The sequence below is a fragment of the Vipera ursinii genome, assembly GCF_947247035.1.
Source record: "Vipera ursinii genome assembly, chromosome: 2".
Lineage (NCBI taxonomy): Eukaryota > Metazoa > Chordata > Lepidosauria > Squamata > Viperidae > Vipera > Vipera ursinii.
In genome coordinates, this window is record NC_139513.1 from 223,037,869 (window position 1) to 223,055,856 (window position 17,988).

At 40.2% G+C, this 17,988-nt stretch overlaps 1 protein-coding gene across 3 annotated transcripts in view; it reads left to right on the forward strand.

Moving 5' to 3' along the window:
- The window catches only part of ERMP1 (endoplasmic reticulum metallopeptidase 1), a 46,087-nt gene extending 37,011 nt beyond the window's left edge, over positions 1 to 9,076 (forward strand). For 2 of the 3 annotated variants that reach the window (XM_083352545.1, XM_083352546.1), the window contains 5 exons: positions 253 to 405; positions 3,835 to 4,037; positions 5,078 to 5,193; positions 5,962 to 6,128; positions 8,234 to 9,076. In XM_083352545.1, the coding sequence (XP_083208671.1) occupies positions 253 to 405; positions 3,835 to 4,037; positions 5,078 to 5,193; positions 5,962 to 6,128; positions 8,234 to 8,398 (804 nt within the window). In that variant the 3' untranslated portion in view covers positions 8,399 to 9,076. The remainder of the gene's footprint in view (positions 1 to 252; positions 406 to 3,834; positions 4,038 to 5,077; positions 5,194 to 5,961; positions 6,129 to 8,233) is intronic. The other variant, XR_014491192.1, reaches the window with a different exon arrangement.
- Positions 9,077 to 17,988: the final 8,912 nt, after the last annotated feature.

Consider the following 17,988-nt stretch of genomic DNA (forward strand, 5'->3'; position numbering starts at 1 on the left):
CAGAATGTCTGTGCTAAGGAGACATTGTGGATGGATTTGTGGAAGTCACTAGCTTTCAACATTATCTCTGATTTGCCACAAACTTAAAAAATTAAAATTAAATTGTATAAGTTGAAAGATATGTTTTAAAGAAATAAAATGTTTTTTTAACACATTTAACATTTAAGTTTGTTTGACACACTTGTTTTCTGGAAATAATTCAGTAAAAGTACCGGTAATCTCTTTCTTTTACTTCCTGTTTTTATTTTCTAGCTCAGCTTTATTTATCTGTCCAGAAGCACAAAGGTGACATTAATATCTTTGACAACCATTTTTATAGTCACATTCATCCTTGTTTGCAGTGGACTCTTCTTTCCTTTCAGTTCAGATTTGTCAGACCCAAGGCCTAAGCGAATGCTTGTTCAGGTAAAAAGTGTTTCTAAATTTGCTGTGGAACTTATCATTTGTTTTTGTTTTTTTAATTCACTCCTTTGAAAGTACTTTGCCTTAAATCCAGTGGTTTGAAGTTAATATGTTGTGTTATTTTCATCAACCTCATTCTCAGATGTGCATATCTTACACTTTTGCTATCTTACCTCAGCCTTTGGATCTTGCCATCCCTAGAATTGAGAAATGGTAATTGAAGAGGAAATAGAGATTTGGTTTAATGTCAACATCCAGCTCAAGAATCCAAATAAAACTCCAGGTTCATTCCACTCCGAAAATCTTACTATTTATTGAATACATTGCATGATAATGTCGAAGCAAAACAAACTCTTGAGGTTCCAACACCAATTCACAGACTTAATAATTTTCCCAGCCAAACCCCCAACATCTTACGTAGTCCATATAAACAAGTTCACTTTATTATGGGAACCATCTGCTTCAAATCCATACCTGTTCTCGTGTCCTTGAAAAGGTTTCAGGCTTTCATGGTCTAAAGCTGAATCATAGAAGTTTTTCCATCTAATCCATCTAATTGAAAGTAATACCTCTCAACCTTAATCTAAAGGCAAGTTGAAACAGAGTCATGTAGCTGCCAAAGTTTAATCCTTGACATCTGCACTGATTCTGCTGCCTCCCAATTATTTCATGGTTTAATATAAGAGAGTGTCTTGGCAACTTTGTTCCTAATATAAAATAGGAAAAGACAATCCAAATGTCTTATAATCACAGATCTCCAGCCATGCTGACTGATTTTTGTGAGAGTTTTATTTCTTACACAACCACAGTTATTAATTTACAATCTGCCCCTTATGTAAAATGGAAATGGCCCAGAGGAATTCAGCAGAAATTCTTGCTCTTCATTTCCAAAGATGCCTCTGTAACAGCTTCATTCAAACTTTTTGAAACTGACACATTATCCCATTAAATCCAGGAATTCAGTATCAGGGCTTGGAAAGGGTGCAGTCAAAATTCCCAAGAAAACTAATCCAAATGCTGAAATACATGCCTAGGTTTGCCCTGCAGTTGGAGGCAGAACTTAACAAAACTTGAAATGAGGGCATGGCTTGTGTGTTCAAATATTTACTAAAGGTTCATTCCCAATTTCTCAAGGAGACACTCATGCTCTTGATGGCAGTGCTTAAACAAAGGATCTTAGATAGAAAACAAAATATCATAAACTCTTAAAAGTGTAGAACTGGGCCATATCAATGCACACTACAAAGCAGCCTTTGAAATATCTAGTCAGATTAATAAACAATATATTTCAGCCAGCAGTTATGTTATTATGGCTCAATCTTTCAAAAGATCCCGTATGCCAAAAAACTCCGTCCATATAAAGATGGTAAGATTGAAACACAAACTCACTATTCTATTGTGTTGTAACTTTTATCATGAATATTTTTTATCATAAACATTTACTAAAATCCTTTTATTGACAGATAAGATCTCAAGGTAATTCTACTGTTGCCAACATTTGTTTTTGCAACTTATAAAACTTGCACATGGTTCATAGCAAGCCACAGCTAGTTCTGGACTTGTAACCACTATTGGGACCAGAATTTCCATTGTGGTAAAGTGACTGGATCCAGTTTTACAACCATTTTATGATGGTTGTAAGTTAAATCACATGATTTTAAATGCAAATCCAGCTTAATGTCAATTTTTGCCAGAAACTGGCAAAAAAAAGTCACAAACCATGATCATGTGACTGAAGGACACCATGACCAATTTTAAATGCAACCTAATTGCCAAGTGCCCAAATTATGACCATGTGACCATAGAGCTGGGGCAGTGGTAATAAATTCAAATGTATATCATAACTTTTTTGGAGGCTAATGTTAATTCAAATGGGTATAAGTTGAGGACTACCTTTAAATCATTTGATTTGATTTTAAGTAGAAATGGAAATGGAAATGGAGGCATCCTGCAGATCAGAACAAATACTTAAATCAACCTGCAGAAACATTAGGCATTTTCCCACATTTACTGGCTGATTAGATGTTCAGTACAACCAAGGTACTAAGTGTTCAAATGGGTACGATAAAAGAGCATGTCAACTCAGATCTGTTAAATCAAGGGTCTCCAACCTTTTTATTTTGGCAGCCTAGTGGGAGAGGGAGGGGCACGCGCTTTACATGCCCGTGCGCAAATGTGAATGTGGCCACACGTGTGCGCGTACATCCAAACAGGCCGCAAGCATGCACACCACACAAATGGGGCTGCAAGCATGCACATGAGGCTCTCAGCAACAACAGCACCTGTGTGAGGCTTGTGCTGCCTCCAGGCTTGCGGTGATGCTACTACCAGTGCAAGGATCATGCTGTGGCCACCTGCTGCTTGCGGTGCTACCGCCATCTGTGCAATACTAGTGGCACTGCCGCTTCCCACATGTTTGCAGCAACAGTGACACGGGGGGGGGAGCACGTGCACGTGTGTGCACTGCCCAGCTATTCAGGCAGCTTGGCAACCAAGGGACTGTGGCCCAGTAGTGGGCTGCAGCCCATAGGTTGGGGACCTCTGTGTTAAATAAATAAAAATATGGTTTCCTAATAGGTGTGCCTTCTAGTACAGATTATATACATACTCTATGTAAATCCCTTTAAAGCATAGCCCTTGTAAAGCGTTTCACATAACAATACACATAAATCTACCACCCTATATAGACATTTAAAACAAAGAATTTAATTTGGGAATATCAAATAGTTCAAGTTATTTATTTCCTAATATTTTAAGCACTATTTTAGGATAGAATAGAAGGAGATAGAAGATTGGCAAATACATTGTACTGTGAAAATGGTTATTACTGTGAAAAGGGATCTAATTTTTGCAATGATTTATGTCACTTGCTTGATTTGCCATGTCAGTTGACTTCACTGAGGCAGGTAAATCAGTAGATAATTTTGATTATTATGGTTCATTGCATAGTCAGCCAGATTATTGTATTTATTTGCTGCCCATCTTGTGATTTAAAGCAACTCTGAGCAGATTACATCAGCAGCCATTTCTGCAAAACTATATTTAAACGTTGAGTGGGCATACTGGTATCCAGAGTGGGCTATTACTGCTTATAACTTGGTTAAACTGATAACCACCCTACTCGCTCACTCAGGACCTTCCTCTCTCTGATCTTTCCTTGCTTCCGTAATATTATCAGCTTTTTCAGTGCAAGCTGTGATCATAATTCTTTTTTCATGACTTGCTACATCTGATTAGTATGCTGTTGGCTATCACACAATCAAGTTTGTGGGTTTCCAAAAGTAGAGAAAGAAAAATGTCTAGTGCAACAAGCACAGATTTAACACTCATGTGGCGTTTTTTAGAAGTCACTCAGACATTCGAGCTATTTTGTATCTGCCTCACGGACAGCTGGCAAAGCTTTAGCAGCTTCTTGTCTTGTCGTTTTTCCAGCATTTAAACAGAAGATTTCATAGCCTGGATGGTCACTTGGGAAAAAGGGATTCTGGAATATGGATAAATGGGATGGACTACACTGGAATTTCGCTCGTTACACCCCACCTGCCTGAGCTCAATGATTCTATTGCAGCCACCTGTGAGGGAGGATCCCCACTCTGTGGATTTCCTTGGATCTTGCCCGTGAACAACGTTTTTCGGTTGGTTGCGATCTCACCCAATGAACCATTTAGTTTACAGAGTTATCGGTTGATGTAACACTTTTGAAAAATGAGTATTTTCAAGTGAATCAGGAAACTTGTTGCGTTTTAAGCCAATACTGCCAGAAGGAAAGCAATTGCAAAATAGAGCAATGCCCATAACAAAGCCGCAGTCGGAGTGGAAAGAGTCTGGAAATGCGGTTTGGGATTTGCTTGGAAAAGTGGGAGAAGGAGGAACTTTTTTTTTTCTTCTTCCTGTATCTTTTGCTGGACTGACGGGACTTCCTAAAACTTCCTGTATGGGATAGGAAGGGTTTTTTGTTTTAATCCCTTTAATCTTGAAGCGTAAAATGGGCCTAAGCGTGAAGGCAGGAGTCTAGAAGCAGGAGACTATGAGTCCTAGACCTCCTTTGAGCATGAAGCCAACTGGGTGATCTAGAGGGCCAATCCTTCTCTCTCAACCCTAGAAGAAGGCAATGGCAACCAGCAACACACAAAATGTTCTGGGTGCCATGCAGCAGAATTCTGGCTATTTGGAGGCTGTGTTTTTTTTGTTTTTGCACCCTTTTCTATTTAGGTTTAAAGAGTCTTAATGAATCCTAATGTTTTTCTGAATGGGCTTGGCCTTATCTGTCAGCAAGACTATCAGAGTTACTCCTGTCTCTGTGTAATAGTGCAGAATCTTGTCATTCTGCTTTGCCAAAGTTTTCGGCTTTGAGCAAAACTTTGACTGGCTTGTCATTATTTTCCTGGAGATCTGATAAACAAGGGTGGGGTGTTGTTGTTGTTTTTGTTGTTTTTTTAAAACACCTGACAAACACTACTTTGACAGATTTATCCTTTTCTTTTAATATTAAGATTAAAAAGGCTAATCATTTTTAGTTCCTTTGCATGCAACCTTTTACATGTTAGGTTTTAATATACCATATTATACTTTGTTGAACAGAATTAACGTGAAACAGTAATTTGAAATATTTTAAAGGACCCTTACAGTTAATTATATTGATAAAATTTTTTTTTAAAAAATCCCTTTTTAAAAGGAAAACATGGTATCTTCCTGCACCAGCAATTACTCCCCGAAACCCTGTTCAGTTTCAGCTTCTTTCCCAAGAGCAAACACAATGGGATTCTACAAAGCTAACCTTTGAAGTAATAGGTGAGTAAACATCTCATCCTTCCTTGCTTTGAGAGTCTTAGTAGGGAATTATTTGAGCTTAACAACTAGTTGGATATAGCAAATTATTTAATTCATCTAATTATTTATCCAATTGTTATCTGATATTTAATCAGGCACCTTCAGTCAAAGTTCTCAGAGGTAGCCAATCATTGTGAATACAGCATATCACAGATATAATATGCTTGTAATAAGCTGTACCTGAATATATTTTTGACTATGATAAATAGTTGACTAAGATAAGCAAAGCAAGGACAGGACATGAAATAACAGATGGAAACCTATCAAATAGATATCCAACCTAGAATTAAGGAGAAATTTCCTTACAATGGAACAATTAGACATTGGAATGGCTTGCCTCCAGAAGTTATGGGTGCTCCATTACTGGAGGTTTTTAAGAAGAGATTGGATAGCCATTAGTCCAGAATGGTATGGGTTCTCCTGCTTGAGTAGGGGGTGGACTAGAAGATCTCCAAGGTCCCTTCCAGCTCTCTTATTCTATATCTGTAAATTATGCTATGACAAGTGTGCCAGTCTCTTTTCTTAGGATACATTAAAAAATTCCTAGATGTTTTTAAAAACATAGTTCATGAATTAATCCATACATTAGGAAAATATCCTTTCCAGGATTTTAGGAAAACCTAAATAAGCAGTTGGTGCATAATTTGCTTTAGATGGGGGAAAATGTGGCAACTCCACTAACCTGTCTTCTGAATTCATGCAGTAATTTTTGTTTATCACCTGCTTCAGGTTCAAGCCACATGGCTTTATATCTTCGACTACATCAAGGTTCAACACTGTCCACTTGGTCGCTTGGAAATGGAACGCCTGTTGTTAATAGTTTGAATGGAGACTACTTTGTGTATTATGCACGTGGGCTCCATGCCAGGCCCTGGCACTTTTGGATCGAGCTGAAAGTGAGTTTGTCCTTTTAAGCATCACGTTCATTTCTTAGAATTCTCCTCTCTTCTTCTGTTCAATGCTTTGCCTTTTGGGTACAGCTTATTGATTCATTTTCATCCTTTGAAGTTAACACCCAATTGCTATTTTCTAGTGCTATTAATTTTGATATGCATTTTCTTTTCTTTTGGTGTCCTTGACATGACAAGTTTTTATATCTTTTATTTCAGGAATACATTAAATCAAATATGCCCTTGAATATTAGATTGCTGCAATTATACCAAACAGCAGATAGAAATTAATCCTGTACTCTTGTATTTGCTTACTTGAAACTCATTGAACTCGTGTAGTGTTTCCAGATACTCACTTAAGATTGTATAAATTATCTGTCATTGACTTACTGACATAGTTGTATTAGTAGATGCAAACGGGGTAGCATATGCTACTAATATTACCATGGATACAGTAAACCAGAGGAGGAAATTAGAATTTGTCTTGTACTGGAGAGACGTTCTTGAGAGGTGTCCTTTATCGAACAGCAGCATCTCAAATAAACTGCCTATGTCAGTGGCTCAGTCGATCAGAAGGTCGGCAGTTGGCGGGTCGAATCCCGAGTGTCATGTAACAGAGTGAGCGCCTGTTACTCATCCGAGCTTCTGCCAACTTAGCAATTCGAAAGCACGTAAAAATGCAAGTAGAAAAATAGGGACCACTACGGTGGGAAGGTAACAGCGTTCCGCGCGCCTTTGGCATCTAGTCATGCCGGCCACATGACCACGGAGATGTCCTCAGACAAGCGCTGGCTCTTCAGCTTTGAAACGGAGATGAGCACCAGCCCCTAGAGTTGGAAACGACTAGCACGCATGTGCGGGGGAACCTTTACCTATGTCTATAAAATATGAGCACTTTTTCTACGGTATCTAGATATATAGAGTCTGAATTATATTTTGATATAGAATGATATTAGCAAAACAAAAGCAACAGAATATCCAGATAACGCATGTCAAACTGCTGGCCCGTGGGCCGGACGCGTCATGCCAAAACCGCACCCATCCCATTGCCGGCAATGGGGGAAAAGTTGCGTATGTCATGTGATGTCGCAAGTTTGGCTTGCCTGATCTAGATATTCTGCTCTATATGTTTGAATTAAAGTTCGGTTTCTCAGTTTTTTTTAATGAAGACTAAACGTATTCTACATCCTCCTGATCCTAAACTGAGTTGACCTCCATACAGCCTATTTCTTTCTTCTGATTTCACTTTTCACTTCTGTGATTTAAGCAAACCTATTAAACAATACTCTGGGAAATATTCTTAATAGCTTAGAAGTTAGTATATTCAGTTGCCCAATTTATGTTACTTATCTTTTTTCTTGGTCTGGAGGTGAGGTACACAGTGGAAGGTGTTGTCTGCCATACTAGCTTCTGGAAGATCTTTAAAAAGCCATTTCCTAATAATTTTCATAAAGGTGCATGCACTCCCTCAGATAGTAAAACCTAAACCCTGTAAAGCTTTACAGGTCAACATTATTATACTAAATTCACTTTAGTTAACTTCATTGCACTCATTAACCAACAACCTTAAATTGTATCCTGCAGGCAATGAGTAGGCAATGCAGTTTTTTCAAGATATTCTCTGTATCTTGTTTAGCCACTAGTTGCAATTTCCTGACCCTTTTTAAGGGCAGCCAAGCACTGAGTGTGTTACAGTAAAGAAGGTGATAACTCTGCTTCTCCTTGATGTAGAATTAAAAAGGACTAATCCGTCTTCTGCTTGCAGTGGGAAAAATTCTTACTTTTCATATTATTTTAACAATTCACCAGAAAATTTAATTAACATAGCTTCAGGAATTCAATCTGTTTCTTCAGTTTGATTCGCTTGGTATTATGTTTATGCAAACTGTTGGAGGCTCAAATAAAATTTTGTTTTGGAAACAGTCACTTTAACACTATTTCAGTGAGCATCTTGGAATTCTTTAAAATTTTAATTTCTTTGGATTCTTCAGCTGGTTATACCCCTTGGGTCATTCTTTGCAAGCTTCGAATTCTACTATTATATAGTGCTGAATAAGAATAGGATTCGAATAATCAGACATGAGCTTATTTGCTTTTTGTTTGGTTTTTAGGGTTCGGACAAATCCACGAAAGGAATGGTCACCCTTGCTATAGTTAACCATTATTTCTTTGGAGAAGATCAAAAGTCATCTCAGTTGCATGCTTTATTGGAAAGATTTCCCAACTGGATTTATCCTTTAAGCTGGACTTCTACCTATGATCAGTTTATCTTTTAATCTAGAAATTACGCAAAGGTCAATTATGTCTCAATTGTTGGATGCCACTTCTGTTCATAGGGAGGTTGTGTGAGTTGGGAAATATGGCATTACTGACAGAAAAAAAAGCTATGAGGAGTAATTTAGTGACAAGTATATTTCAGTGGCAGTATTAGTAAGACCTCCTGGGAAAAGATGTCTTTTTGTGTTTGTTTAATGCAAAAAAACAAACAACCCACCTGTTTCTGCCACTTGAATAGTCCCTTCACCTGCTGACATTGTAACATGAAACTGCCTTTGGGAAGGTAGCTTGAGAACAGCTGTTTTTGGTTTTTTGCAATAAAAGGAGCTTTTGTACTGGAACTACAAGCACAAAATAACATACTTTTAGTGCCTTTAAATAACACAATGCTGCCTTGTCCTTAATATTTTGATGTGTTTTCATTGACTAAGGAAATGTTTTGATTAAGCGCTGTTAAGGCTATCATGAAGAATATGGAACTGTTAATGGTGATTGCTGCAATAATGATACTCGTTTTGAATGTACTATGCAAGTAAAGCTCTTTTAATTATAATGCCAACAAACTTGATGGTCAATCTCACTGAATTCTTAAGTTTGCATGGTCCGGTTTTGCTGTTTTTCCTTCTTTTTTCTGGATTCTTTTACAAGTCCATATTTACCTGACTTCCCTATGGCAATCAAGCGGTATATAAGCAAAACAGGTGCCTATTCATCCAGTGTAAGCATCTAATACTATGCTTCTAAGTACCATTCTGGTCTCCTATACACACACACACACACACACACACTCTGTATTTTGGTGATAATATCTCTTTAGTTATGCTCTTTAGATAATTACTGAACTGGTAACTTACAATTGTTTTTATTATTTACCTGATTTTTCAGGAGTACGTCATTTATACTCCCTCAGAAGCTGCAAGTTTCTGCAAAATTAGGAAATACTATGGGGAAATCAAGTTGTATTATTGATTCCTTTTCTATGTGTAAAAAAAAATTCCAAAGAAATAGGAATAAACAATTCCTAAGCCAGAGAAACTGTAAAGCTGATATGAGCCTCTCTGCAGAATAGTGCTAAGGTTTTCTGTCTTCTTTCATGGACTTTTCTAAGGCAGTAACCCTGGAGTCCTTGAGAGAACATCCTAGGAGCTACAAAGTAGTCTCACACTCTTTCTCGGTGGCCAAAGGGTTCATTCTTGGGGAAGGATCTCCAACCTCCCAAATATAATCATTGTAATCTTTGCTGCTCCAGACCTGAAAACCAAACTGGCAGAGGGGGATCAGCATGGAATTGAAGTCCCTTGTGATTGTAAATGCAGGCTGACTGCCAATCGCCCAAATTTTGATCCCATGACCATGGAATACTGCAACAACAGTATCTACAACCACTGGTTATAACAACAACTTTATTGATTAGCCGTTGGGCCATATCAGCAACAAACTGTCACCAAAACCTGATAAAAGCAATCCAAAATGGAATTTGATAAAATACAATTTAAGATGAAATAATAAAATACAATCTAAAATGAAATTGTAATAATGTACAATAATTTAAGATATACCGTATATACTTGAGTATAAGCCGACTCGAGTATAAGCCGAGACCCCCAATTTCACCCCCAAAAACTGGGAAAAGTTGTTGACTCGAGTATAAGCCAATCCGCCGTTCTGCAAGCCTCCGCCGCCGGTGGAGGCTGGATCCGCGCTCTGCAAGCCTCTGCCGCCAGCAGAGGCTCGATCCGCCATTTTGCAAGCCTGAATACACAGGAATACTCTGTGTGGCCGCGGCTCTCGGGGAAGCCCTGGCTGTCTGCTTCCTCGCTCCACGCTGCCATTCGGGGCCCGCGCGTTCCCCGGGCAAATCGTGGCGCCCAGCAGGCGAGGAAACACGCCCGCTCCAGACGCCCCCCCTTCCCTCAGGAGACGCGAAGCAAGTGACCGCCCGGAGCTTACCGAGGACTTGCGCGCAGCCGAGGCTTCGGTGCTTCCAGGATCGCGCGCACCTCTCCCAAGCCGCCGCCGTCCGGAGACCTGCCGAAGTTTGGGGAGGTTTGGGGAGGTGCGCGCGCACCTCCCCAAACCTCCCCAAACGTCGGCAGGTCTCCGGACCTCCGCGCCCTGCCTGCCTGCTTCTTTCCGCTGCGGAAAGAAGCAGGCAGGCAGGGCGCGGAGAAACGGAGACCTGCCGACGTTTGGGGAGGTTTGGGCGCCTCCCCAAACCTCCCCAGGTCTCCGTTCCTCCGCGCAGACCTGCCGACGTTTGGGGAGGTTTGGGCGCCTCCCCAAACATCGGCAGGTCTCCGTTCCTCCTGCCGACGTTTGGGGAGGTTTGGGCACCTCCCCAAACCTCCCCAGGTCTCCGTTCCTCCGCGCAGACCTGCCGACGTTTGGGGAGGTGCCCAAACCTCCCCAAACGTCGGCAGGAGGAACGGAGACCTGCCGACATTTGGGGAGGTTTGGGGAGGCGCCCAAACCTCCCCAAACGTCGGCAGGTCTGCGCGGAGGAACGGAGACCTGGGGAGGTTTGGGGAGGCGCCCAAACCTCCCCAAACGTCGGCAGGTCTCCGTTCCTCCGCGCCCTGCCTGCCTGCTTCTTTCCGCTGCGGAAAGAAGCAGGCAGGCAGGGCGCGGAGGAACGGAGACCTGCTGACATTTGGGGAGGTTTGGGGAGGTGCGCGCGCACCTCCCCAAACCTCCCCAAACTTCGGCAGGTCTCGGACGGCGGTGGCTTGGGAGAGGTGCGCGCGATCCCGGAAGCACCAAAGCCTCGGCCGCGCACAAGTCCTCGGTAAGTTTTTTTGTTGACTGGAGTATAAGCCGAAGTGGAATTTTTCAGCCCAAAAAGTGGGCTGAAAAATTCGGCTTATACTCAAGTATATACGGTAGATAAAATATGATAACATTATATTTTGGAGTCACCCTTAAAATCTACCCCAATCAATCCCACATATGCAGATCTTCACCAGATCATTTTGTTTAGATACTGTGCTGCGTTAAATGTTATTTTTAAGTTCTGACCTAACATAAGGTAAGTTATTTTGATATGGGGATCCCAATGGGTCATTCGTTTGGTATATAGACCAAGATTTTTAACTGGGGTTTTTAAGAGTACAGGGTGAATTTAATATTTTTTAACTTGGTTTTTAACTTTTGTATGTTTGATTTTTAATTCCCTGTAAACCACCCTGAGTCCTCAGGGAAAGGGCGGTATATAAATTAAATAAATAAATAAATAAATAAATAAATAAAGATACCTGTCTCTCACCCTCTTATACAGACAACAGTCAAATAGGATGTGAGTCAGGTCCTCTACCTCTGTCGCTCCGTAAATGCAGAGACGCTCATTGTACGGTATAGCATGAAAGTGGCAGAGGCACTTTCTAAGGCAAAGAAAGATTCCGTTTTCCCCACGGGATATTATCCTTGGCCCCCATCCTCTAAGAACAGCTCAAAGGAATCCCAGTGATGATATAAACTCCTATCTCATTTATCGCAGCTGAACTTGTGATTTGTGTGGCCCTTTGCTGGCTAGCTCCAAAGAGATACATTCCTGTTCAGACTGCGTCAGACTCAAGGCAGAATAATTTTCATCCACCATAGTCCAGTCTCCATCCACAATAGAGCTTGTCTCTGTCAGATCCGTGGTGGAGCCTATGCTCCCCTCATCACCTGTCAGATACCTTCAGTGATGTTTGAGAAAACACTCACTGAAGTTGCACATGAAGGCTGGCAGGGTAATTTGGCCAAGAGGTTTCCTTCTATAATCACTAAAAGAAACCTTGTCCATTAAAATTCATGTTCCATATTCAGGATTCAGGAAAGTTGGGTAACAGTGGAGTCCAGGAAACCTTACCAGTATTCTAAGTGATTCAAGACTCCCCAAAGCCTCAATATTAAGAGCTTGGAATTTCAGGCCCAGAATTTCTCTGGTGGATGTACATATTACTTAGAGGAGGATGCTTTGCATGTGGCCTGACAACTGCCTGTCAAATTTCCAGGCATAAGGAATTGGTGCAAGGCAACAACACAAACACAGTTTGGGGAAAGGGGTCCCAGAAGCTATTCTTATAATTCATCCAATGGACACCCACTAAACAAGTCACTCAACTCCTGCAAATTTCTCTTAGCATCCACACAATTGTCTTGGCAAGCATACAGAAAGTTTGCTACTGCCACCTTTTGGGCAAGTTTCTCCTTTACTTTATGAAACTAAAGAATATCTAGGAGCAAAGCATGAAAAAAACTAATATTACTGAAAATAATATTAATGTGACTTCCTCCATTTCCCAGTAGAAGTTTTCTTTCCAGATTAGGAAACTCAAAAGTTTAATTATCAGAACTTTAGACAGGTTTTGGTTCTTATTTCTTTGTTCAACAAAAGGAATAAATTCCAAAGCAAAGGAATAAATTAAAGGTGAAATAATATATCAATACATATAATGGAATACAACATTACGTGTAGCAGGTAATGGCACGTGTGGGAGTTACCATTTGAATCTTAAGACAGCACAAATAATAGGCATCTTTTTTCTGTGAATTCCTGCATTTTAACAAAGATATTTTATCACATTTACACGTTATTGACTCTGCTGTATTTATTTATAACCTATATTTTTAGTTTCTAAAAAGCATGGTACATTTTAAAATTCTGAATTTTAGCATGAATTTGGGGGGAAATGGAAAGTTTACTATATTGTAAATTGTTTGCTGACTTAATGAATCTTTTATAAATGGTGTGTTAATATTGTGTTCCTTAATGTTGGTGGCCTTAGGTTTGTGTTAATTCCCAGCATGCTTACTGAAGAATTCAGGGAGTTCAGGTTCACACATGTTAAAACTGCCAAGATTGAGAAATAATGATGAAAACGTAGTTTTAGATTCCTTGTACGTAATAGACCAGGGGTCTCCAAGCTTGGCAACTTTAAGACTTGTGGACAGCTGAGGAATTCTGGGAGTTGAAGTCCATAAGTCTTAAAGTTGCCAAGGTTGGAGACCTCTGTAATAGACAATGCAGAGCAGTACTTTAGTTAATGTTCTTTAAGCCATGCATTCGCCTGTGTACAAATGGCATTTCATCTAGAAGCTTTCACCCATTGTCCAAAAGTTGTGCATTGGTAGCACAAGTCTATGCATGTCTAATCAGAAGTCCCATGGAGTTCAGTGCAACTTATTCCCAGGTCAGTGAATGTAGCAATCTGCCTAAACTGGAAACCTTCAGGCAAATTAAATATCAAAGTCATCGTGCTAGTTGGAAGTTAGAAGTTGTTTAGTTCATCTGCACAGCATTACCTTTGAGGTGGAATCACATGGAATCACAACGTCAGAAATAGGAAAAAGGAAGACATTTAAAATTAATTTCAATTAGGTAACTTTATTTTAATGAAGAAATAGTTTCCAGGTAAGTACTCCTTCTTAGCAACTGGTTTGTTAGGTTTGCGCAAAACAGAGTTGTTAATATTGGGTAAGGAAGCAAATCATTCTTGACAAGTTAATTTGTACTTGCCTCAGTTTTTTAATTGATGTTGAAAATAACATCTTCAGCACTACCTACACATAGGGCAGCTAAGATCTATATGAGGAAAGAGGGCATGTGGGAATGGAAGGGACAAATGGCTGCATGCATTTGATTTTATTATCCCATCTTTTTTATTTTATAAGAAATTAAAGATGCTGGACACATCCAACACAGCTCCCTTTTCCTATTTTTCCCACAACAACCCTGTGAGGTAAGCTGAGTGGTGAAAGCATGACTGGCCCAAAGTTACTTAGCCCATATTTAATGCAGGGATGAGGACTAAAATCCAAAAACTATGATAATTGGTTTTGGAGAGAAAATGATGACACCACCATATACCTGTGTTCTATTTGTGGAGAGAAAAACAAATATGCACAGGACTCTATATAGAAGACCATCTATTTCGGAGGAGAGGAGACAATAGAATTGGGCAGGGAATGATATCTACAGAGGGACAAGACAAAGGTACAGAAATAATAAACAATGGTAGCATTAAATAATTGAAGTTGAGAGCAGCAAAAAAAAAACAGCAAGGAGCTTTGTCATGAAACCTGGGATCTTAAGGCAGGGGTGTCAAACTCACAACGTCACGTGATGTGTCGCCACATATCGTGACTTTTTTGCCTTTGCCGGCAATGGGGTGGGCACGGTTTCACTATGATGTATCCGGCCTGTGGGATGCATTTAACACCCCTGTCTCAAGGGAAGGATTCTGCAGCAACTGTGAGTCACTATATGAGAGGCAGTGAACAGGTGAAGATCAAAATGTGAGATAGTTCAGTTTGGCAGCAAGATCACAATATATTTGTAAGAACAGTAACGTGTTAGTAGCAGATTAAAACAGTGAATACACTAAGAACTTGGAAGCAAAATGAGACTAGATGAAAAGAATCAGAGTGCAGGGAGAAATCAGGTGATCATTATCAAATGGACATTTGAGAAAATTAGTTGGGAAGGAAGAGAAATATAAGGTAAATGACTGGGGATTGAGAACTTCAAATATTGAAGAAATTCAGATTGTTGAGCTGCCACTTCACTGAAGATTTATTGACTACTACAGGCAAGACATAAAAGCATATGAATGTTCAGTTCCCCTCCTAAATTTCAATTTCAAACTGCTCACATGGCTGTTACCAACTAGGGCAGAGAATAAGAGTGGCTTGTGGAAAGAGACCATACCACCTCCTTTTTTCTTTTGCTTTGGCAAGTGTTCTGTCAGTAAGATTTTGAATTGCAGGAGTTCTTCAATGCAGCACTCAGTTTTGAAGTCAGCTGAAAGGAGGGTGTTCCCTACTTTGAATAATTAAACCACCTTGGTCTGTGACAATTCGCCTCAGCCAACTTGTCATGACCAACTTGTCACAACCAACTTGCTGCAGCCAACTCACGGCAGGACAACTCGTCACGACCAACTCGTTGTGGGACAACTCGCTGCAGGACAATCAAAGAAATGGTGGAATAGAATCATTAAAGAAAGGATGCAAATCATCATCATCATAATAGTAAAGTTGGAAGGGACCTTGGAGGTCATCTAGTCCAACCCCCTGCTCAGGCAAATGGCTGTCCAGTCTCTTCTTAAAAACTTCCAGTGTTGGAGCATTCACAGCTTCTGGAAGCAGGTTGTTCCACTGGTTAATTGTTCTAACTGTCAGGAAGTTTCTCCTTAGTTCTAGGTTGCTTCTCTCCTTGATTAGTTTCCATCTGTTGCTTCTTGTCCTGCCTTTGGGTGCTTTGGAGAATAGCCTGACTCCCTCTTTTTTGTGGCAGCCCCTGAGATATTGGAACACTGCTATCATATCACCCCTAGTCCTTCTACACATACCCAATTCCAGCAGCCGTTCCTTATATGTTTTAGCCTCCAGACCTCTAATTATCTTTGTTGCTCTTCTCTGTACTCTTTCCAGAGTCTCAACATCTTTTTTACATCGTGGTGACCAAAACTGGATGCAGTATTCCAAGTGTGCCTTTACCAAGGCATTGTAAAGTGGTATAATACTTCATGAGATCTTGATTCTATCCCTCTGTTAATGCAGCGTAGCACTGTGTTGGCTTTTGTGGCAGCTGCAGCACACTGCTGGCTCATATTGAAGTGATTGTTCACTAGGAGTCTGAGCTCCCTCTGTTACTACTATTGAGCAAGGTACCTATACTATACTATATACCAGTGTTTTTCAACCACTGTTCCGCGGCACACTAGTGTGCCGCGAGATGTTGCCTGGTGTGCCGTGGGAAAAATTGAAAAGTAATTATAAAATACTTTCTTTGTGTTTATTTGATTCCTATTCAAGAGAATTACTTTATATATAGTCAATATAGGCAGTTAAATTTTTTAACATTTTCTAATGGTGGAGTGCCTCGTGATTTTTTTCATGAAACAAGTGTGCCTTTGCCCAAAAAAGGTTGAAAAACACTGCTATATACTATACCTGTACATTTGGTTTTTCTTGCCTAAATGTAGAACCTTACTTTTTCACCATTGAATTTCATTTTGTTAGACAGCGCCCAGTGTTCAAGTCTGTCCAGATCTTAAGATATCTCCTGTATCTTAAGCCTGTCTTCTGGAGTGTTGGCTATTCCTGCCAGCTTGGTGTCATCTGCAAATTTGATGAGTTCCCCATTTATCCCCTCATCCAAATCATTGATGAAGATGTTGGAGAGCACTGGGCCCAGAACAGAGCCCTGGGGCACCCCACTACACACTTCCCTCCATGTAGATGCGGTTCCATTGAGGACCACATGCTGAGTACAGCCAGTAAAAATAACCAGAATGAAATGTGAATGACAAAAATTAAAATATTTTATTTTAAATAGATGAAATGTTAAATTGTCCTGTGGAGAGTTGTCCCATTCCACTACCTCCTTACTAGAGCAGGCAGTTGCATTCTTTCAATCAATGGCAATTCTTTCCTCAACAAAGTAAGTAAGTAAGTAAGTAAGGGAACACCTGCTGCCGGCATCAAGCTCCCTTCATCCTGTGCGCTCCCACAGGGAGGGTCTTCTCAGGGTATCGCCGGTAAAAGATTGCCAGTGGAGAATACCCAGGGGGAGGGCCTTCTCTGTGGGTGCGCCGGCCTTTTGGAACCAGCTGCCTGTAGAGCTTAGGACTGCCCCTGACCTTCGCTCATTCCGCCGGGACCTGAAGAGCTTTCTGGCCTGGACTGAGTGTATTAACTGGGGTTTTAATTGTATTTTAATTGTAATTGGGGTTTTTAGTTCGTTAGTGTAATCATTTTGTTTTTAATTTTTGTAATTTGTTGTATTGTTTTTAAAAAACCTTGTGAACCGCCCTGAGTCCTACAGGAGAAGGGCGGTATATAAGTCTAATAAAATAAATAAATAAATAAATAAATAATATGCACGCTACAGCAACTTCTTCCATCAGATTTAGGTGAAAAATCTCTTCCCACTCATCATTTGGTTGCTTGGAGAGAAAGCAGATGCAAAAACCAAACAAGCTCTACTGCATTGTCTCCTAGCAACAGGAAGAATTGTGTTCTAAAACCCTTTTGCTTTGAAGTCCAGCAGAATTGTTTGAATGTGCACATTTCATTCCACCATAAAAAAACAACGGTGACTCAGTTTCTGCCTTAAACTGGAAAAGACACTTTTTGTATGATCACCTGTACCAATGAAGACTAATGGACATTCTTCTTGAACTGGAGCTTTAGCAAGTGGCTCAAGTAGCCCTTTCTATACAGTTTTATATCTGCTGCATGCTAAACGTGGAATGCCTTTCTTCCTGTACGTATCATCAAGTGAACTATTTAAACCCTTCCGTTTTAATAGTATTATGCAGTTTATTCAGAGGGAAATGCTGGTCAATTGGGAATATTTCTGTTTTCAGGGTGGCATCCATTTTCTAGTACGGGTATCAAGTAACATAGGAACCTGCTTAACTTCCAGAGTAGGAAGATGTCCCCATTGTAGAGATGTGAAAAGGGCTTATTAAGAGTAACAGAATTAAGAGCACTGGAGATAATGCATGTGATGAACGTTGTTATAAAAAAATGCTGCTTAGGCTGGAACCACAGCAGTGTAGTGCTTAAGGCTGTGGTGGCAATAGCTATTAATATGTTC